General features: G+C 53.3%; 1 protein-coding gene across 1 annotated transcript in view; it reads right to left on the bottom strand.

The window, feature by feature from the left end:
* The window catches only part of Tbcd (tubulin folding cofactor D), a 149,408-nt gene that overhangs the window by 42,125 nt on the left and 80,974 nt on the right, over positions 1-26,309 (bottom strand). Inside the window, exons 14-15 of the mRNA XM_010618701.3 lie at positions 10,752-10,908; positions 2,299-2,356 (exon numbers count right to left, since the gene is read on the bottom strand). Coding sequence (XP_010617003.1) covers positions 2,299-2,356; positions 10,752-10,908 — 215 coding nt within the window. The remainder of the gene's footprint in view (positions 1-2,298; positions 2,357-10,751; positions 10,909-26,309) is intronic.

Below are 26,309 nucleotides of genomic sequence, written 5' to 3'. Positions count from 1 at the left end.
CGCGGGGGGGGGGGGGGCACAGGCCCTGGGGACAGGATGTGACCCAGCAGCTGTGCTGCTGGCGTTACTGCAGAGAGAAGCTATGCTCACATCTAACCTGCACACAGGGTCCACACAGCTTTTTTCTTCCCAAGGACTGGGGATTGAATGCAGGCTCTTTTTATTTTTCATTTTGAGACAAGGTATCACTAAGTTGTCCAAGTTCAAACTTGCAATTCTCCTACCTCAGCTTCCCAGTGCACCGGGAATGCAGATATGCCACAGCTCCATTCTTTTTTTTTTTTTTTCCCTTGGTACTGAGAATCGAACTTGGGTCCTTGCACTTGCAAGGCAGGCAGTAGAACCACTGAGCTAAATCCCCAGCATAGGCCCAGATCAGCAGCAATCAAGACAATCAAGATGTGTCTCAACAGGCAAACACACCACAGCACAGCCAGAGCTGAGGCCAGAGACTCCAAGGCCAGATGAGCCCTGGAGCATGTGCCCAGTGGAAAGGCCAGACCCCGAAGCTCACATGCCGTAGACTCCACGTGGATAGCATTCCAGGAACGAAAGCCTGACAGAGCTGGAGCAAACTGGTTGCCAACAGCTGAGAGAGGTGGCCGAGGTAAAAAAGGCTGACATGGGATGTCCTGCAGGCGGACTGTACGGTGCCCCGATTGCAGGGGCCGGGAGACTGCAGCCACACAGAAGGAAGCATAAACACAGGTGAGGGAGCCCAACCAGGGCCAGTGGGTGTGGTGGGGGTGTGTACTTCCTGGCTATGTATCATGGAAACTACAAAATTTTATCACCAGTGCAAATGCTGAGGGCATATAAACTCACTGCATATTATAACTGCAAGTGAACCTCAATTATCTTCATGTGAAACATCAGAAAGCAATGCTCTAAGAGACTAGGCACTATGCAGCAAATGAAGTGCTGGATGGAAAAAATGTGAATGAAAACTTTCCAGTTAAATAGAGGGCTTCCTGCCTTTCTGTGGCTGTTAGCGAAGTGCCCCAGCTCATCTCCTCCCCACTTCTGCCAGGAACCCCACAAGAGCCTTGGGGGCCATCTCGCTGCCCTGTCCTTCAGGGGCAGAAGAAACCCCTCAGAGTCGGCACTCCCAGGCTGCTGGACCTTCCAGCATATGGAACAACCAGGAGTGAGCCAGTGATTTCATCCACCCACAAGCTCACCGAAGTACCTGCCAGCACACACGGGCAGGGCCGACCTCAGCTACAGGAGTGCCTCCTCCAGGGCTGCAGGGAGGACCAGCATCAAGGGGCAAGGTGACCACTTCTACACCATCAGAGAAACAGCACAGCCCCAGGTACTGCTGAAGCCCAGGACAAGAGGACAGTGTCAACCACCAGCACCTGGAGGGGAAGGGCCAGGAGAGAGCCAGGAAGGCAGGGCCTTGGGCCACACGTGCAAGGCCAAGCCCAGTCGGCGGTTCCTGCACCAGAGCACAGAAGGTCTGCCTAAAAGAGCAGCTTTGCTCCCAATCAGGAGGCACTTGGTCCTCACACTTCAAAAAAGAGAAAGAAAAAATCAAAAGGCCTGAGGATGTATCTCAGCACAAAAGACCCTGGGTTCAGCTCCCAGCACTGAAGGAAAAAGGAATCCAACAATTTCAGATGGCTGACTTCTCACGGTCTTAATTTTCCAGTGTGGTACTAAGCAGGTGAACTTTAGGTGGTGTGTAGCGCAAAGAATTTCTTGCAAATGTAAAAGCGCTTTAATTTAACTTGAAGAAAAAAATGGTTTATATACTTTGGTTTCACCTCATCCCCAGGGTACACAAAGCTGTAAGTGCTTTGATTTTATTACTGCTTTCATAAAAATATCTTATGTCACAATAAAGAAAACATGAAAGTTAACTTGTAAGTACAGATTAAGCATAAATTTTTATTAAATTTTTATTATGTCCCTGTCTTACAGCTACTGTGTTAGGTAACCAATCATCAGGGCAAAGGTGTGACGACTCAGCATGAATCCTGGCTTCCCACCCAAGTGCTAGAAAGAGTGGGGAACGCAGAGCCCTCAGTTTGAGACAACCACGCGCACCTGACTGCCTGGCTTCCTTCACGAGGCTCAAGCTGCTGCTAGTGCTACTGGGAATCTGGTGGGCACGGCAGAAGTACCCCAGTCGGCGTGGTACTGGGGGTCACAGGGCTGCCCTACACCTGGCTGTCCCACATCCTGAGCACAACATGTCGTAAGGACCCCAAGCGCCTGCCCACTGGAGGGCCTGCCCCCATCTCAGGCGCCACAGCTCCTGGAGTGGGAGCGTTGGAGAACAAGAACACTTACTGAGGCTGCTCTCCTGCAGTTCACATTCCGGTCAAACACTGAAGCAACCACCAGGGCACTGTGGAAAGAGGACACGGCTGATTAAAGGGAGCTCAAGGTGAGGCAGGCCACACGCCACCAGGAGGCCTCTCTCCCTCTCTGCTCATTCACAACCCGCCTGGCCACCCAGAACTGGGGCCACGAGAGCAGCATGGCCTCCCAGACATCAGCGTCCCAGGGTGGTCAGGACCAGGTCTGATGAAAGCCACAGGGTGGCAGAGCCCAGCCACATGGCTGACCCCATGCACCACAGCAACAGCTGCCTACGCCTTCAGCAGCATGAGCTTCACAAGCGGACGGTCAGCCACAGAGGACCAGCGTACAAAAGCCAGGACAGCCCCCAGCTTATGGGTCCACACCTAACCCTCCTGAGAGGTGAGACACAGCAACAAGAGGAGCTCCTTGTTGGGTCCTGCCAGCATGAGAAGCATGCACATGCAAAAGACACACACACAGAGACCCACAGATGTGCACTCAGACATGCACACACCAGATACACACGCACACTGGCACAAGCAGACACACCACTCCCTCTGATGCCAACTGCCCAGAAGCAAGCGGGCCATTGCCAGACACAGCCCCTTGACCTTGGACTAAAACTGTGATGCCAAATAAACCTTTTCTTCATAAAGCGGCCTGCTTCAGTATTTGTCAGAGTAACAAAAAACCCTGCAGATGTGCTGGTGGCCAGGAAACGCTGCACAAGCACAGAAGGCAACTGCAGTCTGCCCTACACCACAGGCAGGAAGAGGGAGCCTTTTCACACCCACTTGGGTGAAGTCAAATAAAATCGCTGTGAGTGACCCGGAGAGGTCCCCACTGCCCTGCTTCTCCTCTCCACGCTGAGCCCCTCATCCCTCTGAGCCCCCGGGGTGTGGTATGGGGTGGTGCGGTGGGAAGACACAGGGACTGCGGCTGCAGAGCTGGACAAGGTGGATCCCTCACTCCCAGGCTGGTCCAGACTCCCAGCTCCCAGCTCCGGGCCACCACGTCCTCCAGGCACCTGGGGTGGGGACAGTGTGCATGGATGGGGCAGTCCCCTGCACATGGAAGAGGCACAGGAGGGGTAGGTGCCCGCATCCTGGATTCCAAATACCACCTGGTGGGAGGAGCCGGATGCTGGGCAGGACAGGACAGTGCCTCTTGTGGGACCAGAAAGTAAGAAAGTGCTGAGAGTAAGCGCGGCATCTTGATGAAAGGGTGTGGGTGTGGGTGCCTGCGAGGGACAGCCACAGCGGGAGCACCTGAGTGATGGCAGCAGCACCCTGCAACCTGGACATGCACATCAAAGCGGGTGGGACACAGAAAGTCATCCTCAGTCCACTCTGCAGTCTGACCTGGATTGTGCCCCACAGCCCAAGTGCTGAAGGCTTGGCCACCCACGGCACTGTGGGGAGGTGGTGGAGCCACCTGGGGCCTTATGGAGGAAGCTGGGCACTGGAGACAGTGGGCCAACACTCTCGTGAGATGAGCAGGTCCCACTCCGCTACATGCTCCTGCCGACACAGGCCTACAGCAACAAGCCAACTGCCCACAGACAGATTTTGTGGGAGCAGCTCAGTGGGGAGCACTTGCCCAGCATGCAGGAGGGCCTGGGTTGTCCCCTGGGGGGGGCTACTGTGAGCCAAAATAAACCTATTCTCTTCACTCACTGATCTGCAGGGGTCCTGTGACAGAAAACTGGCCAGCGTGCCAAGGCAGCCAGTGAATGTCACAGGTGGAAGTGGGGATTTTGGGGGCACGATCGTAACTACAGGACAGGTACCTTCCAGTGGACCCCTTTACCAAAGCTCTCAGCCCAGAGCTGATAGAGGCCATGTACCCAATATGGCACACAGGAAGGCACGGCCCCGTACCACCACCTATAAAGCCTGCCTGGTCATTCTGCAGGTCTGCCAAGGTGTCGTTGTCAGGATGGATAGCAGAATATAGGTGAGTGGTGGCCACTAACAAACGTGAGGGGCTGCATGGAGGCAAGTTTCACAACTCTGAACCATACCACTTGCCACTGTAAAAGGTGAGTTTTATGGTTTGTGATCTGCAACTCAATAAAACTGTCATTTGCAACAACGCTCAAGATCATTTAAGACAAGGGAAGATGGAGGAGCCATCACAGAAGAGAGACAATCAAGTGCCCCAGCCCTGGGTGCACTGGACAGAGGAGGACATGTGGACATGGTGGGGCGAGCGGACTGCAGGTGAGTGCACAGCTCGCGGGGTGCAAAGCATGGAAGGGCCCTGGACCCAACGTCTGGGGTCTGTCAAGTACACAGTGATTCAGTTAGAAGGGTCTGAAGCACAAGTGCTTGACACTCCTAGGGGCCAGGACAGTCCCCAGGATGCTGTGGCTCACGCTGTCACTGCTAGGAGCCATGGTGGTGGCTCTGGCACAGCCAGTCACAGAAAACTAGTCTCTCCCTCTCTGAACGCTGCATTACACGACAAATGGAAGCCAGGATGAGAAGGGAAAACATGTTTCAAAACTACAGGGAACATGGGAACTCATCTTTCCCTGGCATGGACATCTTAAGATTGCTTCTGTTTCAATATGGCACAGCGGCTTCTAGGAACAGTCTCAGACGTCACTGGATAAATGTGATCTTCCAGGGACTCAGAGCTGCAGGCCTGCTGCTGTCAACAAAACAAGTTTGGTACCCTACATATATTCTCAGAATCAACAAAGTTCAGTATTATACTAACGTGAGCTTTTCTTTTGCAAACCCATAAAGTTGTGTTTACTCTAAAAAAGAAATGAACTAAGAATTTCCGCTTTCATTCAACATCTGCCACCAAGAAATATGGGCTCCAGCAATTACCGTGAAAGTTCACGCTTCACACAGAATTCCTGGAGTCACCATCCATTTCTGTCCAGATTACTATTTCACACTGGAACCTGAACCGGGGAGAGGAAGAAGCAGACGAGAGGCAGCCCTACATCACCTCCCACCCTAGCAAGAGCAGCAACCTAGTCCCAGTCACCAGACACTTCAACCACCCTTTGAAGGTGGCAGCTCGGGGCGTCCACTCTGCGCTTGCACACCCCGCCCCCACCCAGGCAGGCTGGCCAGGGTCCACTCAGCTGCACACTGGGCCACTGCCACTGCCACTGTGCAGCCCCAGGCCCCTATGGCCCCAGTGCCCCAATACCTCAGCCAAGGACGAAGCAGGCAGGCGGTTAAGCCCTGGATGGTCTCCAGGGTTGGCCCTAAGCATCTCCCTCCTCGAGGCCTCCACCCCTGCCGCCTTTTTCCTAAAACTCTTTACAAGCAGCTCTGTATCTGCATGTGCCATCTGCAGGGCAAGTGGGGCTCCCTGCCCAGTGCCATCACCCATCCCAGGTGTCAAGGGGCCGGGCACACACTCCCCCCCTCCACACACCTCTCCTATGCTTGGCAGCAACACCCAGGAGCCCAGGAGATCAGGACCCCAACCCCCGGCTCTGAAGACTCCCCCAGCAGCCAGTGCAGCCACTGTAGGCCGGCCCGGTCACCAACCATGGCACAACCACGCAGACCAACTCTGATGCTTAGAGAAACCCCAGGAGCCCACTCCTAAGAACGGGCAGTAACATGGGTGGTGAGATCACAGATGGCCTTGCTTTTGGCACACAGGAGCCACGGCTGAGAGCTGAGACTAGTCCACAGAGATCCCCGGGGTGGGAACCACCAGACTGAGCACGAAGCCTGACACACACTCCCATCATGTAAACATCTCACAACAGCTACTGCCTCATCCACACACTTCCACCAAACTGCACAGGACACAAAACGAACTTAACAATGCCTGAGGACCACTGCTGCAGGCTTCCCAGTTAATCCAACAGGACAAGTGTGTGTCCACAGCTGCAACAGGGTTTTGAAGAGTATTTTGATTTGGACTCAATTTTTAAAAACTACTTTCACACAAAGAACAAAACTGGCTTATCTAGAAATACTAGTATGTGTCAAATACAAATAGGTTTAACGATACTGGTTACATATATAAACAGGAACGCACCTCCCCAAACCACTGCTCCTAAGGCCAGGCCTCCACCACCCCAGCAGGTCGGCAGCAAGAGCCAGGGTTGTACCCAGAGCCTGGGGGAGGGGAGGCGACTCCAGCACAGCAGCTGGGTCACCACCCAGCACAGACCCGGCCTGCAATCAAGGGAAGCACACAGCTCCACTCACTCCTGCTCCAGCTCACCTGAGCTCAGCTTTTCTTATTTGTGCAATATTCTACAACACTCAAAAGCCAAACCCTGCTTCCAACTGAGCAATAATAATCCTGTTATTCTGTTTTTTTGTTTTTTGGGTTTTTTTTTTTTTCCAGTGCTGAGGATGAATCCAGGGTTTCACACACGTTGAGTAAACACTCTGCACTCTCAGCCCTGAAGTAAAAAAATTTTAATACCAGACTAATAATATACTATCCATCCATCTTTTCACAAACTGAAAATCACAGACTTCCTCAAGTGAGATGTGAGCCCTGTCTTTGGCGGAATGTGCCAGGACCTAAGAAGAGCCAGCAGCACCGTCACAAAGTGACAGTGCCCAGTGTTCCTGGGTCACTTGGAGACAGAACACGTGGCCCACCACGATGGCTGCCTCTTTGGGTAGCACAAGGCTGTCCAGTATCTCCCTCACAAGCAAGACCTCAGAAGCCCAGGGAGAACAAGACATAGCTTTGAGCAATGCTTGCTATTTCCTGATTTCAGGACAATCTTGCCCTCAAGGAAGAGATCTCACTGAACCAATCCCCAGCCCCTGCAGCCCACGCTGCCAGACCGGTTTGCCACAGAAGTAGAGTCAGGAGCCGCCTGGGGCAGGGGTGGGAGCTCATGTCAGCTGGGGCTCGGCTTACCAAAGAGTTTCAGGTGAGGAAATCACTGAAAGGTGATGGTCAGAGCATGCTGGCAACAGAACCCAATCCTTTTCTGTCCTTCTGATCACTGGTCAGAACGAATTTTCTAGCTGATGAACACCCATGCCGCTGTGCTGTCACAGCACAGGTCTCCTTGCTGCTGCAGCACACCTGCTTTTCAAGAAACCCCAGGTTCCGGGAGCCACAGTTGCCTCCCCCACCCCAGCTGTTTGTGTACAAGGCTGAGGAATGATTGGTTTTTGGAAGTAACCAATATAACTTCAAAACACACAAAAAAAATCTGACTAAGGCTGGGGATTTAGCTTAGCAGCACCATGCCTGCCTGGCAAGTGCACTGTTCTGAGTTTGATCCCGGTACCAGAAAAAAAAAAAAATCTGACTAAAAAAACTCTTTAAGATAGACAATAGAAGTCCAGGGATTTAGTTCAGTGGTGCCACCACCTGCCTCGCAAGCTCAAGGTCCCGAGTTCGATCCCTGGTACCAAAAAAAAGATAGATAACAGAAAGTAGGGAAATAAATATTTTTGCAAACCAAAGGATGGTGGGGTTTTAAAAAGAACTAAAATAAGTTATGTACACGACTCCTCACATGAATGTAGCCAACATGTACCACAAACATGCAAATAAAAATAATAAATAAGAGAGGAGCAATACAAATTTACACTGAGGCAGGATGACAGTTAATACAAATTTCCTCAGTAAAATGACACTATGTCCTGCATTGCGATCTCCAAGGACGGAGCACCCTGAGCAGAAGAGCTGGTGGCCCAAGCGGGTTCCTCTCAGTCCCCACCCAGATCTTCCTATCAGGCATTGTCATTCCACTTAGAGACGGCTATTTTGATCTCAACTGTCTACTTTTACAGGATACTCTGGAGAGTTTGTGAAAGTAAGGATATCAAGATTTTATCCAGTGCCAGAATTAATGGGCTTAAAAGCGGCTAATTAAAGCGTGGTCACTCATGCTGAGCAGACCTGGGCTGGGCAGGCCTGGAGGCACACCCCAACCGATACTCGGCTGGGCTTGGGCAGGCAGCACAAGCTCCCGGGCAGGGAGGCCAGCAGAGTGCTCCCTGACTCACCTGCCACCTCCCCCGCCACATGCCTGGAGTCTGGACTGCCCGGGGAGGGCAGGGCACGAAGGTTCCCTCAAACCTGCCGAACCAGCCTGCAACCTGCAGCGGGCACAGCCCCAAAGCACAAAGCTGACCCGACCTGACCCAGTGGGCACAGGCCAAGGGGCGAGGGGCCTTCTTCAGCACAAACTCCACAGGCAGCAGCACTGCTGCTGACTCCTGGGCTAAGCAGAAGAAATCCAAAGGCTGTTCAGATGGGGCAGGCTGGTAAACGCGCACTCGTGGCAGCTAAGGCTCCCCTGGACCCACGTTGAGTTTCTACAGACGGAGACAGGATGTGGTCACACACTAATCACACTCTGGCTCTCCTAGAGACCTGAGTCCTTCCTTAACCCTCGGGCACCTGGCTACACTGTCGACCCCGGGCCAGCTCAGAAACACAGCTTCCATGCCACCTACTAGGTTCCAACAGAGGCCACCCCAAAGGAGGCTCAGGCCCCCTGGGCAGACCACCACCCAGCCCTCTGGCCCATGCACCAAGCACCACTGCAGACAATTCCCTGGAAGGCAGGTCCCCACTCACCAGCTGCTCTTCCCAAAGTCGCTGTGCCATCAGTTCAGGAGCTGAAGAAAGCACACAGGCCCCAGGAAACCCTTTCCATGGCTCCACTGCACCTCAACACCCTTCAGGAACAGGACTCACGTGCACAGTGACAGAGACCCCTGGCCTGAGCAGACAGACTCCCTCGGCTCTTGGGCCCCATCACAGCTTCTCCCCATCAAAGTGCTGCAGGACCTGAGCCAGGCTTGACTAACCTACAGAAGTTTCACTGTTCTGAGACAGTTGATATAAACCACAGGAAAACATTTTTCTTTTGTTCCCTGGTTACTGGGTCAGCTTCCAGAAAGTTGGGGAGCAAGACAAAGTGGCAGAAAGAACCTTTCCCAAAACAGAAAGACAACCAAACTTCTGTCCACAGGGCAGAACAGCTGTGGGAGAGCTGGGCTCATGAAAGACTACCTGCAGCCAGCCAGCTGCAGCAGGCAGAGCTGGCCACAGGGACAATGGACAGAGGCATAGTCACACCTGCTCTCCGCTACTCTGGGCCTCGATAGCCTCAGGGAAGATGTCCTCCACAAGCCCGGCCAACACAAGGGCCCTGGAGCCCACTGACCCTCTCAAAGGCAGAAACAACAGGAGGGAACAGACACCTTTGAAGCTTCCTCAGGAGGGCCTTATCTCCCAGAGCAAGGGCAGGAGCCACTTCTGTGGCTACCTAGGTTGGGAGACTCTGCCCCAATGCAACCCCGAAGGAAATGCAGTGCACACAAGGCTTGGTAAATGCAGGGTTCAGGGAAATGCCTGCAAAGAGAAGACAGCTGCAGTCACAGCACCCCTGAACCCACACTGGGGTGATCCTGGAGCCAGTGTGTGTCCCACAGTGTGCTGATGGCCAGCCAGCCACGGGCCTTACCAGAGGTACCTGTGGAGGGTCTCAGGCAGAGGGTACCTAGGATGGCCCCAGAGGGCCAGAGTGCCCCCAGGCAGAGTCCACCTGCTTGGTGGGCTTGACCACATAGTCACTCGTCCTCTTGGGCACTGTGTACAGTACCCAGCATGGCCACCTAACAAGCTGCAGCTTTGCATACGCTGAGCCAGAGGACACACCTGACAAACGCTGGGCAAGGGCAAGGGCTCACGACTGAACTACATGCCCAGCCCCTCACACCCCCTTTTTTTTTTTCTTCTTATTTTGAGACAAAGTCTGCTAAGTTGCCCAGATAAGGCTTGAATATGGGATTTTCCTTCCTCTGGCTCCAACACTGTCACCTGGTTCCTTCTCCACGTCTAAGTTATCGGGTGAACCTCTGTGTGTCACACCGCGAGGGTGGGTATGCAGTCCCTCAGAGCCCTTCCTCAGCCACTCAGGACTCCAGGGAGCCAGCAGTCACCTATCAGACTAGCACATAAAACTTAGAGACCACTATTTTGTATCTCTCCAAGTAAAAATTAACAACTCATAAGAGCCACGCAGGATGGCACGGGCTTGAGACCTCCCCCGGAAACCTCGGGAGCCTCGCTTCCCGCCCTGGGATGCCAACACAGCCTCAGAGGGCACTGGGATCCCCATCCTCCTGGTGACGCAGTAACCTGCTAATGAGGCTTCTCTCCCCAGGGCACCATGCTCTGCACAGAGCTCCTGAGGAGGCCGAGTAACACGGTAGTCTGTGGACACCAGGAAACAGGGCCAGACGGTACCAGGGCAGACCACCACCACCACCAGCACCAGCAGCACCAGCACACACACACCTCTGTGTTCTCGGCTCTCCTGAGCACGCTCTTCCCACTGGTGATTCCTGACTGCTCCCCAGGACCTGGGTCCACAGGAGGGGCTGTCAGGGTGCTGTTTTCCACTGAGCCCTGAAACCAGGAACCCTGCCCCATAAGAAAATAGTACCCTCAAAAAGGCTCACCTGGCAATGGCAGCTACAAAGGACTCCAGCTCCTGCGGGTCGTAGGCTCGCGCAAAGGCCCAGCACACGTAGCAGGCAGCATCCCTGACATTGGCACCCACACTGAAGGCTCCCCGCTTCTCCTCATAGGTCACAGCCCTCAAGATCACGGCAACCACTGCAGAAGACATAGACAGTGAGAGCCAGCATGCCACGGTGCAGCACCAACAATCACAAATGCAAGAGCAAACCCCACAGGCAAGAGGGAAGCCTGTGCCTCACAGCAGGCACAGTCAGGTAGGTAAACAGTGGCTCCTTCACAAGAGCATGAGCTCCCTGCTGAGCTCCAAGGGCAGAGGCTGACCCCAGCACTGGGAGCTTCATGTGATACAGCAAAGACATGAGTTTCCTGGGACCCCAGGTGCCCACACATCAGGCCACCTGGCAGCAGGTCCTTGACAGCCTCCAGGGAGAGCAGCCATGCATGGTCCCCAGAGATTCAGGCATGAGGACTCTGAGGCAGCAAACGTGGCCCTGGACTGCGCTGTGGACCTCACCATCTGAAATGACTGTGACCATAGCGACATGAGGTGCACTGTCTGGGCCCCGTGAAGACGAGCAACTGAATGACTGACGTCACCATGTGCTGCTGACAAGGGTCACAGGAACGTCCCAGAGCACACAGCACCCAGGCCTTGGCAATTACCTGCTCTGTCCACTAGGGCTGTGTCCTCAAGTACAGGGGAGGGTCTGCACAGAGGAAATATGCACAGTAGTTAAAAATAACAAGCCAGGTGTGGTGCCAATGCCTGAATCCCAGCACTCTGGGAGGCGGAAGCAGGAGAATAGCAAGTTCGAATCTAGCCTGGGCAACTTAGTCACTTAGCAAAAACCTGTCTCAAAATTAAAAAAAAAAATTAAAGGGCAGAGGCCTTCACACAGGGTGAAGGCCCTGGGTTTAACCCCCAGTACTGGAAAAGAAGATAAACTGCACTTACTAAAATATTCTGTAAGTGAACCACACTTCTTAAAACTGCCAACAAGAAAAAGTAACCAAAAAGAGCTTAAGAAAAATATTTATTTTGCAATTTAAGGACAAAACAGTAATTTTTCTAGTTACACCAAACAGAACTTTTTGAAAGACCACACTAAAAGTCCCAATTTACTGATTAAAAATAACCAACTATGGGACCAGGAATTTAGCTCAGTGGTTCCACCATCTGCCTTGCAAATGCAAGGTCCCGAGTTCAGCGCCCCCGTACCCAAAAAAAAAAAAAAAGCCCAACTATGATGCCATAAAGAATACCAAACAGCCCATACCAATGCTTAAAAATAAAAACAGTCAGGTGCTATGGCTCACACTTGTAATGTCAGCTGCCAGGGAGGCTGAGACAGGAGGATCAAAGCTCTCAAGGCCAGGCTAGGCAACTTGGCAAGACCTTATTCTCAAAAATAAAATATAAAATGGGGTAGGGATGTAGCTCAGTGCTTCCTGGGTTCAGTCCCAGTATTGCAAGAAAAAAATAAATACAAGCGTGTGACCATCTACTAACAGAGGAAAGTGAGACATTTCCCATGTTCAAGTGCTATGGCCACCTCAGCAAAACTGCTCTGCAGGTCAGCAAGCGACTGAAAGGAGTGAAAAGGTGACAGCCAGCCACACCCACAGGATGGGCAGCAGGAGCAGCAGACAAGGCCAGAGGGCAGCCCTGCTGTCAGCACGCACTCTGGCAGCATCTCGCACACAGCAAGCAGTCTCCAAGTGGACCGGGTTTCACCGGCACCTAGCCGGTAGCCACACACTACACAGGAACTGGCTACCATCTGTGGGGGTCAACCAGATCAGCCGGGGTGGAAGAAGCCCAATGGCGACCTTCCAGATGCAACAGACAACACTGCCCACAGTGCGCCCCACCGTCCACTCCTCAGCACCAGCCACACAGCTGCCCGCACCATCCCCAGGGAGATAGCACCCAGACAAAAGCCACACAAAGCAGGACTGCAGGGCCGGGATTTAGCTCAGTGGTTCCACTGCCTGCCTCACAAGCACAAAGACCTGAATTCGATCCCTGGTACCAAAGTAGGACTGCAAATGTTACATATGAATCTCCCGCCTTTCTGTTCTAAAGATTTTTATTCTGTGTAACAGCCCCCAAAATACTGATACAATTCCAGTTTATTTGTCATATACATGGTGATTATTTTCAATGAGATTACAAATTTGCTATTTATAAGTTTACTTAAAAATGAACTTTCCAAAGTAAACGCCTCATAGACACTGTGATGTTGGTTACGTCCACTTCCACAGGAAGGAGGCCTCTGGCCAGGTCTGTACACCAGACGAATCGAGGGCCAGGGTCATACAGGTCCTGAGAAAGCAACAGGACTGTGGGGTTCCCATGGATGCCCTGGCTGCCTCTTCACCCTTCTCTGAACCCCAGCAAGGCCCAGCCCCCTGGCCAAGTCTCGTTTCCCCGTAGAGAGACACACACACACACACACACACACACACACACACACACACACACACACATTTTTTTTACACACACACACACACACACACACACACACACACACACACACACACACATACACACACACACTGCAGTCCCTTGCAGATACCTAGGAGGCCACCCAGGGGGTCCAAGACAAGTCTGTCTCCTGAGTGCCTGCTGCAGCACAACACAGAGCAGAACAATCACACCGAGGCCGCTGCTCTGGCCTCTCCACATGCTGTCCTGGCAGCCGCTATGTACCCCAATTCTCCCTTCCCAGCCCACCCCATGTGGCCACACAAGCCAACTTGCCAGCTCCCTCTCAAGAGCCCCCACCCACCTGGCCGTGCTGCCCAACCCTCACAACAAAATGTGTGCTGGGCCTCCTCAAAGGGGTCAGAGCCTCGAAACCAGGTGACCTCATGAGAAGTCAGCCGCCTGGGACTGAGCCTGGTTCTGGAGCACCACCTGTGATCCCTGTAAATGCCTCACGTCCACCTTCTCCACTCAGAGCCTCCTCCCACTCCCAGAAGCTGTAGAAAGGCAAACCCAATGAAGCTGAAGCAGGTACGTCTAACACTGACCTCACTCGGAGCTAAAACAGGTCTGTAATGCTGGCAAAGCCCTCACTGCCCCTCTGAAGAAACCTCACTGGCCTGGAATTGCTCCTAGTGTGCCGGCGTCCCTCAAATCCCCTAGGAGAGGAGGGTGGCCCATCCACACTGATCGGCAGTGACACTGTGGGAGGGGGTGCAGCTGCTACTGGCCCCACTCCTGGACTCCCCCACGGGGCTGCCAAGATGCTCCGGGCAAGGCCAGTTGGTGAGTCCATGGCCCCAGGGACACCTAGACGCCCACCCTCTCTGAGTGTCAGTTTACCGTTCCACAGAACAAAACCAATTTCCAAGCAGACAGCTACAAGAGGCAGTGTCGGCATTCCCAACCCCTCCACACGGCTCCCATGTCAGCTCCAGAGAGGGAGCTGCTCAGCGCCACCCGAGAACAGCCTCTGCGGCACTGTGCAGCCTGGCAGAGAAAAGGGTTTCTGCTCCCAGGCTGGAGTGAGACAGTTCTGCAAAATGCCCCTTGCACTGGCTAGAGAGGCAAACCAGCCCCGAGAATCAGAAATGACAGGCCATTAACTGCCTCTGGCCCCTGTCCGGACACAGACACTCTCGGGCTGGGAGGACCCACCACCCATGGGTCTGTCAGCCTACATCTCCGCCTGGGGGGAGCCAGCCTGTGCAGGGGGCAGGGGGAAGGAGCCAGAGCTCAGACAACCACCACACACTGACCACCATCCAACATGTCCTGGGCAGCAAGGTGACTACGTCAGGTGAGATCGGGGCGCATTCAGGGTGGTATGGCCGTAGACAAGGTGGCTAAGTCAAAGGAGCAGAGAGCAAAGCCAGCCAGGCCTATGGCCTATTACCAGCGCTGCCCCACGTCACCTGGAAGCCCCATGACCCAAGCACGCATCCTCACGACTGTCCTGCACTCTCCCAAGACACCCACTCAAGGACCCTCCGCAGGCCACAGCAAACACCAGGGCTGAAGCACAGCTGCCAGAGGCCAAGTGAGCAAGGCAGTGAACTCTGCCCTGGGCCACTGGGAAGGTCTCTGACTACAGAAAGAGCAGCAGCTTGGGTAAGACAGCAAAACGAGAGACCCCACAACCAGAAAGGGGGAAACCAGCTGCCGGCTCTGACTCACCCGGCAGGTGACAAGGCCAGGTCAGCCTCAGTGGCACCTGGAAATGGGTGTACCCAAGGCTGGGGCACCCTGACCACAAACCTCTTTGTGCTAAATTTTATATAAAATCATTATCAGAGAGAAGATTCAAAAGCCAACGACTTTTTGCAGATCCAACAGATTTAAAATAAGGAAACTGTTCACTAGCTTTGAACAAAACCCTTTCTCGTGGCTCCAATTACACACTGCAAGTGCATGTCAGATATTACCTACCCAGAGGGCTTCCTTTTGGCTACCCAGAGCCCAGTGAGGTAACCGAAATGCCCTTCTCCCAGGCAGCGCGTCATGGGCGTAATGCCAACTGCCCAAGGAGAAGCAGCCTCCGGGTGAAAAGCAGCTTGACTCTTGGAGCCCCATGTAACCACTGCAGGCTCCGCAGAGTGCAAAGCCCAGGGACAAAGGACCGGGCACCCCCTGCAGCAGTGAGCCCTTGTGAGCAGCCACTGAGAGCTCTCAGGCTGAGGGAAGCCATCACTCATCACAAGGCCAGTGCGGACCAGAGGCATTGCTCCAACCTCCACCCTGAACTGGGAAGGGGGAAGTGTGCACACCGATGGACAGTGTGGCAACAAAAACACTTTCCCCGAGGAAAGCGTAGGACAGAGGCTCCTCCAGCACAGGCTGGACCATGTGGGGAGGGTCTCCCGGACTGCAGCTGAGCTGTCCCACAGCAGGAGCACACAGCTACCCAGAGCTACAGAACATGCTGCTGTACCAACAGCCACCATGCCACCCTCAAGAATGCAGTCTGGCTTGCTCAGAAAAGTGCCCACGCTGAGGTGGCTGTGGGCAGGAGAAAACGAAGGCTCTCGGTGTGATGCGACCATGACACCTGTAACTATAGGCGGGGGAGCAGAGACATGAGCACCCAACCTGCCGGAGAGGGCCAGGCACTGACCCAGGGCACTCGCACCACATAGAGCACACCCCGCGGGTGTCGCCTGGCTCTGCCTCCCCAGGGGCCTGAGGCACTCGCGCAGCCCAGTGGGCCCGCTCTCCTCCCATGGGAAGCCCCATATCTATGCAGGTCCACAAATCTGTCCCCTGGGCCAACTATACATCTGCTGAGGGCCAGGTGGCCTCTCCCAGCCAGGTGTCCTGAGGGTCCTGTGGCCCTGGTTGGGGGCACTGTCTTTCCCATGGTACAAGTCAGGCATGACAAAGGCCCTTCACCACAGAGTGCAGTTACAGGATAGAAAGCAGGCAACATGTCATCTGGGGGACCTTCGGAAATGCTGAGTCACAGAACAAGATGGAGCCAAAGGCCAAGGCATTCCTGCACCTGTCTCTGACCACACCCTAATCCACTACCAAGGGCAGCACCTGCCACGCCACCCCCAACGTGCCATCCCGGAGCCACACAGAGCCCACACCCACCACCTCATATTTAGCACTGTGGGGATGCACCAGCAGGACACACAAGTCCACATCCGTCCCCAACAGCAGGAGGCTCAGGAAACACATGTGATGGCAGGAAGAAGTCCACGCACACTCAGGTGGCCCTACACCCCACACACATCGGCCGTCCAAGTCTGTGCCGCCCTCAGGAAGCCCCACCTCCAGACCATCAGTGCTTCACTTGCGTTGCTCATGTAGGGAGGGATTCCACGGCCAGCCTTTAGAGTCAGCCTGTTGAACATTTAAAAAGTCTCACCCTGGGCGCAGGTTACTGCAAGTTTGAGGCCAGTCTGTGTAACACAGAATAGACCCTGTCTCAAAAAGAGATATATTTTTGATAGGTCAGGGCCACCTGACCATCCGGCAGGGCAGGAGCCCCCTTCAGACCTCAGGCATCATCCATAGCACAGGCTCTGGGCAGAAAAATGAGCTGTGGCCTCTGAGATGAAACAGTCCCCAAGGTCCACCGAGAACTGACAGCAGCCAACAGATGTCTCAGGGATACCCGTGTCATTTCCTCTATGCCACCAGCGCAGACTCACCAACCTCTGTCAACGTAATAAGTGCATAAGTGAACGGCTTCTCTTCAATGTTGGTGTGACAGCAAACAGCTTCCCAGGACACCCACAGCCCCAGGCCCACCCACCATTCCACAGACTACGTCCTGTGCTGTCCAAGCCAAGCTAGCTCTTGGCTTTTTAAATGCCCCCAGGATTTCTGAAGGACCATCACTCTCACAAGAATGACAAAGGTTCCTCCTGTCCGTACTAGTCATCCCCTTCACTATGGGGTCCCAGCGGCCACCACAGGGACAAGAGCCACAGGCCATGGGCAGAACGTATGTGCAAGGATACCATGAGGGAGGTGCCTCCAGGAGCAAGGGTGTGATCCTCAGCTCGCAGTGCCGCTGGCACTGAAACACCCTCAGCTAATGACAGAGTGGCCTGGTACAACAACTTAAAAGAAGCAAAAACAAGCGTCCTGGAGGATTAAAGGCTTAACCAGGAAGTCAGGACCAGTTCTGCACTGACTCATGACCATGGGTCCCCAGCCCCAGGGCCCAACCTCCAGGGCCCAAGACAGTGTCCCTGGCTCCAGCTCTTGGAACATCGGAGGACCTTGATGACCATGGCACTCGAGACATGCCCTGGCCCACAAGGTCGAAGGAGAGGTCAGTAGCAAAGGTCAGATGGGAGGCACATTTGAGAAGGCACACATCCCCCATGTGCAGCTAATGGCACACCTCACACCTGTCCTAGCCTGGCCACCTGTTCTTTCTGCCAAACAGACCACGTGTCTGCCCAGGTGGGCGAGACGGTACAGTCCACAGGTACCACCTGAATTCATCCTGCCAGCTCCCCGTAAAGCGGCAGGTTCCTAACAATGCTCAGAAGCCTGGCTGAGGTTCTGAATTCCAGTTTCTATCTCTGTCCACACCACAGGCTCTCACTAAGCTCCCTCACTGCTCGATGCCAAGATCAGTTTGAGCACTGCACATGGGGCTCAACACTCCGCCAGACTCACCTGAGTTGCTGGTTGTTGCGGGACAGCCCTGAGACCTTGGGACCTCACAGACCACAAACAACACACCACGGTGGGACCTATGAGGCCAAGGCCCAGGCTCTCATGCAGGAGCTGAGAGCCCCACTTCCACCTACAGCACAGCCATGAGTCGCACATGTCCAGGGGCACTCAGGCAGTCAGGGCTCTCAGACAGCAGGCCCATTCCCACCACAGCACTGCACACATCAAGGGGCCCAGCAAGCATGAAAGTGCATGCAGAGAACAGAGGAGACCTCCCCCGACACGCTGTTTTGGGGGGGCACAGCATGTGCTGCCAGTCTTACAGCGCCACGTGGAGAGGTCCAAACACGCTGTGGCCATAGCAAGCTAGAAATGGGAGAAATGGGCTCTCTGGCTGTCTCAGCCCCACAACTCTCCCACCGAGTCAGCCAGCCACACTTCCTATCACTGGCACACAGGCCAGCTAGCAAGACACAGAGGAGCAGAACAGGCTTGGACTGAGTCAGCAGAAGGGATTTCCCGACCAGATAGCAAGGTTTTTCATAAGAAGACCCACAACATCCTTTAGCAAAAGGGTATAAATGTCATCCATGTCCAAAACAACAGAAAGCTGTGGGTGGAACCTCATCCTGAGTGCTCTGCACAGTCCGGCCAAACGGCACTGTCCACACTCGCCACATCACAGTTCTACTCTGAGGCATGGGTCAAATGCAAACTCTGAGACACACATCACTGACACGCTGACATTTTCCATCCATTAAACACAAAATTCTTCAAATAGAATCTCAACTCCAATTAAACAACTACCAAATACTTACAAGCAAAAAGATTAAAGACACCTTTTAAAATCCAATAGGTATGAATTTGTTTATGTACTCACACACACACATTCCTGTACACCAAAAAAATTTCACACAAAAAGAACTAAAGATTAAAAATTAAGACAGTGGTGTAACTTTTACATTAAAATGTCACAACATGAAATATCATCAAAGGCATACCACCAGGGTAGAAGCTAGTTGCTAATCACATAAGCATTTTTTGTATCCAGACTATAATGAGGACTTTTACAATTCAATAAAAGGACAGGTTAAAAACAGGACAAAGAATGAACAGGTATTTTGTCCAGTACACAAACAGCCAAAAGTACATGAAAAGATGCTCAACACTGTCATTAAGGGAAATGCAAATCAAAATCTTAGTGAGAGATCTCCTCATGCCCCCAGGTTGGGTGTAATTTTTTTCAAAAAGGAAAACCAAAGGTGTCGTGAAGATGTGGAGAAACCAGCCTTCGTGCACTGCTGGGGGACAGGGCCACAATGTGGAGAGCTATAGAGAACCACGCTACAGTCCAGCAAGGTACCGCCTCAAGAACAGAGACAGGAGCCATCCCACTGGCACGACACCTGCAGCAGCACTGTCCATGGCAGCCAGGAGGTGGGGAACCTGACATGATCACTGACAAGTGAGGAGACAGCATCCAGCCTGAGAAGGAATGGCACCCTCGGACACAGCAAGCCTTGACACCATCACACTCAGTATGAAAGCCACAGCCCAAAAGGCGACACTGTAAAGATTTTACTCCCGGAGAACACACAGAGCAAGTGAACTCAGAGACTGAGCACAGGCTGGTAGAAGTCAAGGTGGTGACAGTGCTAGTCCCGGGTCTCTAGGGAGAGACAGCTGTGGGCATCACACATGCACCAGATGCTCCTGAACTACTTACATTCAAATGGCCAATGGTAAACTTCATATGAAATTTTATATCAATTTTTTTGAGTCACTATGACATGGATTTTTAAGAGCCCTTTAGCTGCCCTTCCAGACCCTCAGTTCTGAAGCCATCGCATGGAGAGGCAAGACCAAGAGGCCAGGGCCACAGTGGTCCATGTGATGTAAGGAGGGGCCCCGAGGCAGAACACCCACAGGGCCGTGGAGCCTGAGCAGGTGAGGGCCAGACTGGACGAGAAAAGCCACAGGACGGTGCTGCAGTCTGAGTGAAGGGGTCCCTCCAAAATTCCCATGCAGAGATCCCAACACTCACAGCAATGGTGGGAGGGGCCTTCTGGCCAGTGATGTGCAAACGGCATTAGTGTCCAGACTCCAGAGAACGCCCCCCAGGACACAGAGAGGGGCCCTCGGTGACCAAAGAAGCAGGTGGCCTCAAGGCATTAGACCTGCCAGCACTCTGACCAGGAGCGCCCACCTCCAAAACTGTGGGAGATCAGCATCTGTGCTCAGGCCATACCGCCAGTGGAACCCCGGTAGGGAAGACAGGACGCCCTGCATGGGCATCTCCGTGGGGCCTGGGGAAGGGGCATGAGAAAACAAACCATGCACACCCAACCTAAACCAGCAAGGGGCTTAGATACCACAGCTTTCAAATAGCAAAGAGTTTGCAAAGTCTGCATGAAATGTTTAAAACATGAAATTAAAAATGAGCCGGTGGTGAGATACCAAAAATGGCCAGGAAACTTTAGACATGTTTAAATATCCATTGTACATGTAAGTCTAACATACTATACACAATGTTACTGAAATTAAAAGCACAATGTCTGGCTTTGACACAGGGAAAGCAGAGAAGACAATCTGATAGAGATGAAGACAGAACTGAAGAGTTTATAGAACACAAAAGTCAGAAGGGGCCAGGAAGCCAGAGTGAGAATTTTCCAGGACTACTGAAATATGTTAAGTCAGATACAGAAAACACAACTGCATACACAAGATAAACAGAAATCTAAACACATGTTCAAAGTGTAAAACTCCAGAAACAAGGGAAACCCCGAGCACAGCCCCAGAGAGCTCCCACAGGGGCCCTGCCCTCACAACACACAGCCCCTACAGACAAGGAGCCAGCGGTGGCCACCCCGGGCAGGCCTGGCACAGAAGGGGACCCACTATAGCAGTGTCAGTGTCACTCTGTACCAGGAACGTGAGTCCACAGGACCACCTTCTAGGAACAAAGGGCAAAAGGACATACAGTACCAAGATGTTGGTACAAACACTTTCATCGAAGGAACTTCTAAAAAGCCATAGCGCAGTAATAAAATTATGCCAAAGTGGAGCTTTATGATGCAAAAAGGCTTACTGTGCAAAGAAATTCTGTACACATAGGGGAAAGATTAAAGTGTCTTTAAAAATAATAATGCCTGTTAGGCTCAATGGCACATGCCTGTAATTCCAGCTACTCAGGAGGCTGAGGCAAGAGGCTGCCAGTTCAAGACCAGCCTGGGCATCTTAGCAAAATTCTGCTAAAAAATGGGGAGTGGGGTGGCGATATAGCTCAGTGCTCCCTGGGTTCCATCCCCAGGATTGTGAAACAACAAGAACAATAATATTAATCACTAAGCAAAAAGAAATAAAACCTTGACAGACGGTGAGAGAGCATATGCTGCATGTGACCCCAGTGCGGGCTAAGAAGAAACTAACATCTGACTAAAATGTTCACAATAGAGTCTACAGATCGCCCTTAAGGAAGAAAGCAAATATACAACTTCCAAATCAATAGTCTGCCACTTCCAAACCCATAATTTTCCAACTGAAAATCTGTGCCTCAGCTGTCCAGTCCTGTTGCTTTGTGATCCAGAGAACTGGTCTCGCGCTGCAATTCCTCAATACTCCCCAAGGCCACACATAACGCTGAGTGTAAGTATGAGTGTGAGAGTGTGTGTGCCTGTGTGCATCCACTGCTTTGTTTTCTACACTTGATCTTAGCCAAAAGGCCAAGAAGTAATACTGCTTTGTTTTCTAACTGGCTTAGCGATAATGGAGAGGGGCACTCTAGTCCTCAGGACAATACCCAGTTTGCCCATTTATCCTATTACCTTTTGCTTTTCACAGTTAAAGCAATGATTTAGGAACCTGTATCAGCCCAAAGCTGCCACCAGCACCACACAAGTTAAACGCAGGAATGGAGCTGAGGCTGTGGTGAGTGCCCAGTCTGTGCCCGTCTCCGGCCAGAGAGGTGCAAGTGCTGCAGGGGCCAGGAAAGCCTCCCCCAACAAGCTCCCGGACAGCACTGCTTCACTTCCATCTCCAAGCACCAAAGCCTCTCTCTGGCTAAGCTGCCAGCCTGCGAAGCCCCCGGCAGGGTGCCATGGTCATGTCTGTGAAAGGACGCTTCGCACCACAGTGCAGAAAGGAAGGGGCTGGAGGCAGACTCTGGGCCCCCAAGTCCTTCTCACCTCATTGAGGCTGTCCCCTGGGAAGCCATGCAGATTCACGGTCGATCCTATGCTGACAGCAATGCCTGGCACACGGCACATGTTTGACAAGGGCAACTTGCATCTAATTCTCACTTTCAGAATAGGACATGAACTTGACATAACAGTACCCAAAAAGGCACGATAAAAAAGATAGCAACGAAAGGAGTAGAAACCACTGCTCAGGAGGAGCAAGGACATGGGCCAAATAAAGTCCAAAAATAAGACAGAAAATGTGCATAGCAGCAAGGTATACTGCACACACCTGTAATCCCAGCACTCTAGGAGGCTGAGGCAGGAGGATCACAAGTTTGAGCCTAGCCATGGCAATTTAGTGAGTTAACAAGATCCTTTCCCAAAATTTAAAACTAAAACAAGGGTTGGAGAGGGCCAGGAATTTAGCTCAGTAGTTCTGCTGCCTGCCTCACAAGCTCAAGGACCCGAGTTTGAGCCCTGGTACCAAAAAAATAAGGGGGTGGGGGTGGAATGGAGCTAAATGTGAAGGCCCTGGGGTACCATCCCTGGTGATGAAAAGAAACAAAAATGAAAGATGTGTGTTGCAGGGGAGGATCCGAAATGACTTGGGACACACCCTTGCGGCAATGGGCAGAGGAGACAGCTATGGACAAGCTGATCGGGAGTGGGCAGAGGAGAGAGGGTGGTGGGTCTGGGGAAGGCCTTTCCCAGCAGACTGCTCACCAAGGTACTTATTCTGTCTCTCGCTGGTGCTGGGATATGCAGCACAAAGGAAACAAGAAGCCTGAACACTGTTTCCTTCACCAGCCCAGTTAGGTTTGCCCAGTGGCTTGGGTCTGGCTGTGAGCATGTGCCGAGATCCCGCAGGCTCAACAATGCTCCTGGAGAGCCTGCAGGTCTGAGATAAGATAGGTGAGGGCTCCGAGCTCCGAGGCTGTGCTTGTGCTGCCAGGCAGGGAGCAGAGCAGGCAGGAGCACTGCAAGGCCTCCAACTTGGCCCAAGTTCACAAACTAAGCAGCCAGGGTTTCAGGTTTCCCTCTGGACACACAGTGGCAGCACCAACCACACCAGGAAGGGGCAGAGAACTAGGGCTGGTTACACAGGGGAAAATCTTCACCTCTCGCCTGAGGCTCACAAGGAGCCACAAGATCCACTTCTAGCGGCTGTCCGAGGGATGGCCAGGCAGACAGCAGTGGTACACAGGCTGCACACAGTCCACATTCCCAAGCTGGCACATTCCATCCCAGACAGACACCTCGGGGAACACAGGGGAAAGGGCCGTCTCCCCATCTCCTCCCACCCCCCAGAACTTGGCTCTAGCTCCATAAAAACTCAAACCATGGCATTATTTGATTGATGATTTACAACAAGCGATGGCACTGCACAGCTCAGCCTCGGGTTACAAATACAGTCCCCTGTCCACATCGTCAGGAACACACGCCCAGCAACAGCTCACCCGATTTTCTTACAGGCTGGCCCCTCTCATGTTCACTTTTGTTAACTTAAGTGACAGCCTACTCAAACTCTCAGATTTTGTTTCAAGTGAGAAATCATGCATGTCCCTGGAGGGGCCAAGGGCTCCTGAGCTGTGGCCTCTCACCTCAAGGCATCTGAGGGCCCAGGAGCTACATGAGGGAGGTGGCACCACCAGGGTGGAACAACCAGGAGCTGCTCCAAGGAATAGGGAGGGGCAGGCCCTGTGGGCAGCTCTGAGCCACCCAAGGGCAGGAAGCCAAGTCTAGCACAGTTTGGAGACCACTGGAGACAGAGCCTCCCTCCGTCCACAGGAGCACCAGCCCTGACACTGGACAGGAAAGAAGAAACCAGGGAGGAAGGAAAAGTGGGCAGGGAAGACCCCAAGGGAAGCTAGAATCTGGGAGGCAGGCAGGAAAAGCAGGGGAAGAGGCCATCACCCAGGGCCAGCTCAAGACCAAAACTCCACGTGTTGGGAAATGAGAGTGTCACTGTGGCGATTTCCACGGGAAAAGAGTCACAGCTAAGAAACCCCAAGAGACACTTCTAGCAGGAAGGGCAGGGTCGCATGTGGGGCAAGGCGGACCCAGAGGTCTTATGCTAGTTATCCCTAACTCCTGACAAACGGCGAGGACAAAGTGTGAGGTCCTCACAGACCCCACAGCCCTGCCCTGCTCTGTTCCTAGGCACGACCGTGGGGAAGGGAAGCCACAGCCACCTGCCATCGCTTCTTCTTTTTTTGGGTACCGGGGATCAAACTCGGGACCTTGTGCTTTTGAAGGAGGCAGCAGCACCACTGAGCTAAGTCCCTGGCCCCACCTGCCATCACTTGTTGACGTGCCAGGCCGCTGTCATCCTGCATCTCTGGAGACAGCTGAGAACAACCTTATACTGTGGGCCACCCGAGGTCCTAGGCCAACCCCTAGGCCAGCATCCCGAGAGGCAGGGTGTCCCTGCCAGGCCACACCCAAAGCACCGTGCTCTGACTGTTCCCAGTACCTTCCCTTCCTGCCCATGTCCCTTCAGACACAGCCCCAGGAAAAGCATGGAATCAGAGTATAGCCACCATGTTTCTCCTTGACGCCAAAGGGGTGACTGACTTTCCCGCTGCAAAGATGGTCTATGAAAAAGACTGTGAAGGGATGCGTCAGACCTGCCGCAGATACCCAAGTCATGGGGCCGGGCCTCCCTACAGACCCTCCCTCGGAGGGATCACCAGCTACCACACCTCTCGGGAGGTTGGACCCTCTTGATGGGAAGTGCCCCCACAAAATTTCTGGGTACTGTAGTGACCTGAACACACAATGGCAGCTGAATCTTGCCAAAAACAGCAGGAAAGACATTTTTCCTCTCAGAGGCCCAAGCTTAGGATCACAGAGGATAGGGAAGGCAACCACAGGAAAGACACAGGAGCCAGAAAGCACAAAGGGCCACAGGAAGAAGCCCCAACTCTCCCGGAGCGACAAACACCACAGAGTCCCAGTTCACAGCCCTGAGAATTCAGTTCCTTCAACCACATCAATGAAGAAATGTCACTCCTGGGAGAAAGCCCCTGGATGTGGCACCTGGAAACAAAAAACCCATGGGACAGGACAATGCAGGCCCAACACCCACCCAGCCCACAAGACACTGTCACTGAAGTCCTCAGAGAGCTAAGCGGGAGCTATCAAAACAGGACTGCACGAGAAAGAGGCACGGAGGTAAGGAACTGCAGAGGAAGGAGCCCACCTGCATGCAGACAGGACACCGGAGTCAGTCGCAGACCACTCTAGAACAGGTGTCTCACAGTGCACAGACAACGCCAGACCCAGTCCTGGCAGTTAGCCAGGCAGGCTGAGGGGCTCTGCATCTGACGCTCTGGCTCAGCCTTCACGGAGTGGAGACCCCACCTTGGAAGAGAGAACCTTGAACAACAGTATAAACCACTGCTAGGGTGTTACAATCAGCTCCCTGTCACCTACACTGTGTGACATCAGTGTGGTGGAAGACTCGAAAGGTGGGCACTGAAGGGAGAAATGCAAGCTGTACAACGGGTGGAGAGTGAGAGTGTGGGCCCAAGGGAAGAGGCGCAGGCTCCCAGGCAGAGGCGGCAGGGTGTGAAGCAGCAGCACTGCGCTTCACTGCCATGAGACTCTGGGGCCGGACTGGCAACGGGTCAGTCTGATGTGGCATCGGGGTGGGTCAGAGAAGTGCTGCGGACAGAGGGGCTGAGCAAGGATGCCCTTCCACCCTGGAGAGGGCAACAGAAGTGACACTAGGAGGATTCTCAGCCTGGCCGTGTTCCTGGGGTCCTGGCAGCATGGAGCCATGAGCTCCTGGGGAAGGAGCCACACGGGAGAGACAGCCTGGGACCCTACAGAGCAGGGAGAGGGGAACCTCACTTCAGGCCACTGCCAGCACCCACAGACAAAAGTGTCGCCCAGAGTCCTGGCCCCAGACACCAGGCAAAGACAGAGTGGACAGTTGTCCACTAAGTGTGCAGCAGCTGGTCTCCAGCAAGCCAAAGGGAGGGAATGGTGCCCTTGTGATAAGACTACACCACTATTTTTGACTCTAACTTATATATGTGACTGGGATAAAAGTAACCAAAGAAAACTGTAAGCATTAAGCACAAAGGCGAAGCCAGGTGTATGTTCACATAGGTGGGAAGAACACCGTGCCCACCCGCGAGCCTGTCCATCAGCCTCTGGTGCAGACCCCACCCGCAGCTCCAGGTGTGACCGAAGGTCTGCACTAGTGCTGCATCTCCCTTTGCTGC

Source organism: Fukomys damarensis, unplaced genomic scaffold, assembly GCF_012274545.1.
Source record: "Fukomys damarensis isolate Sample0158 unplaced genomic scaffold, DMR_v1.0_HiC HiC_scaffold_23, whole genome shotgun sequence".
Lineage (NCBI taxonomy): Eukaryota > Metazoa > Chordata > Mammalia > Rodentia > Bathyergidae > Fukomys > Fukomys damarensis.
The sequence above is the reverse complement of the archived record's forward strand: the minus strand, read 5'-3'. Positions and strand labels throughout refer to the sequence as shown.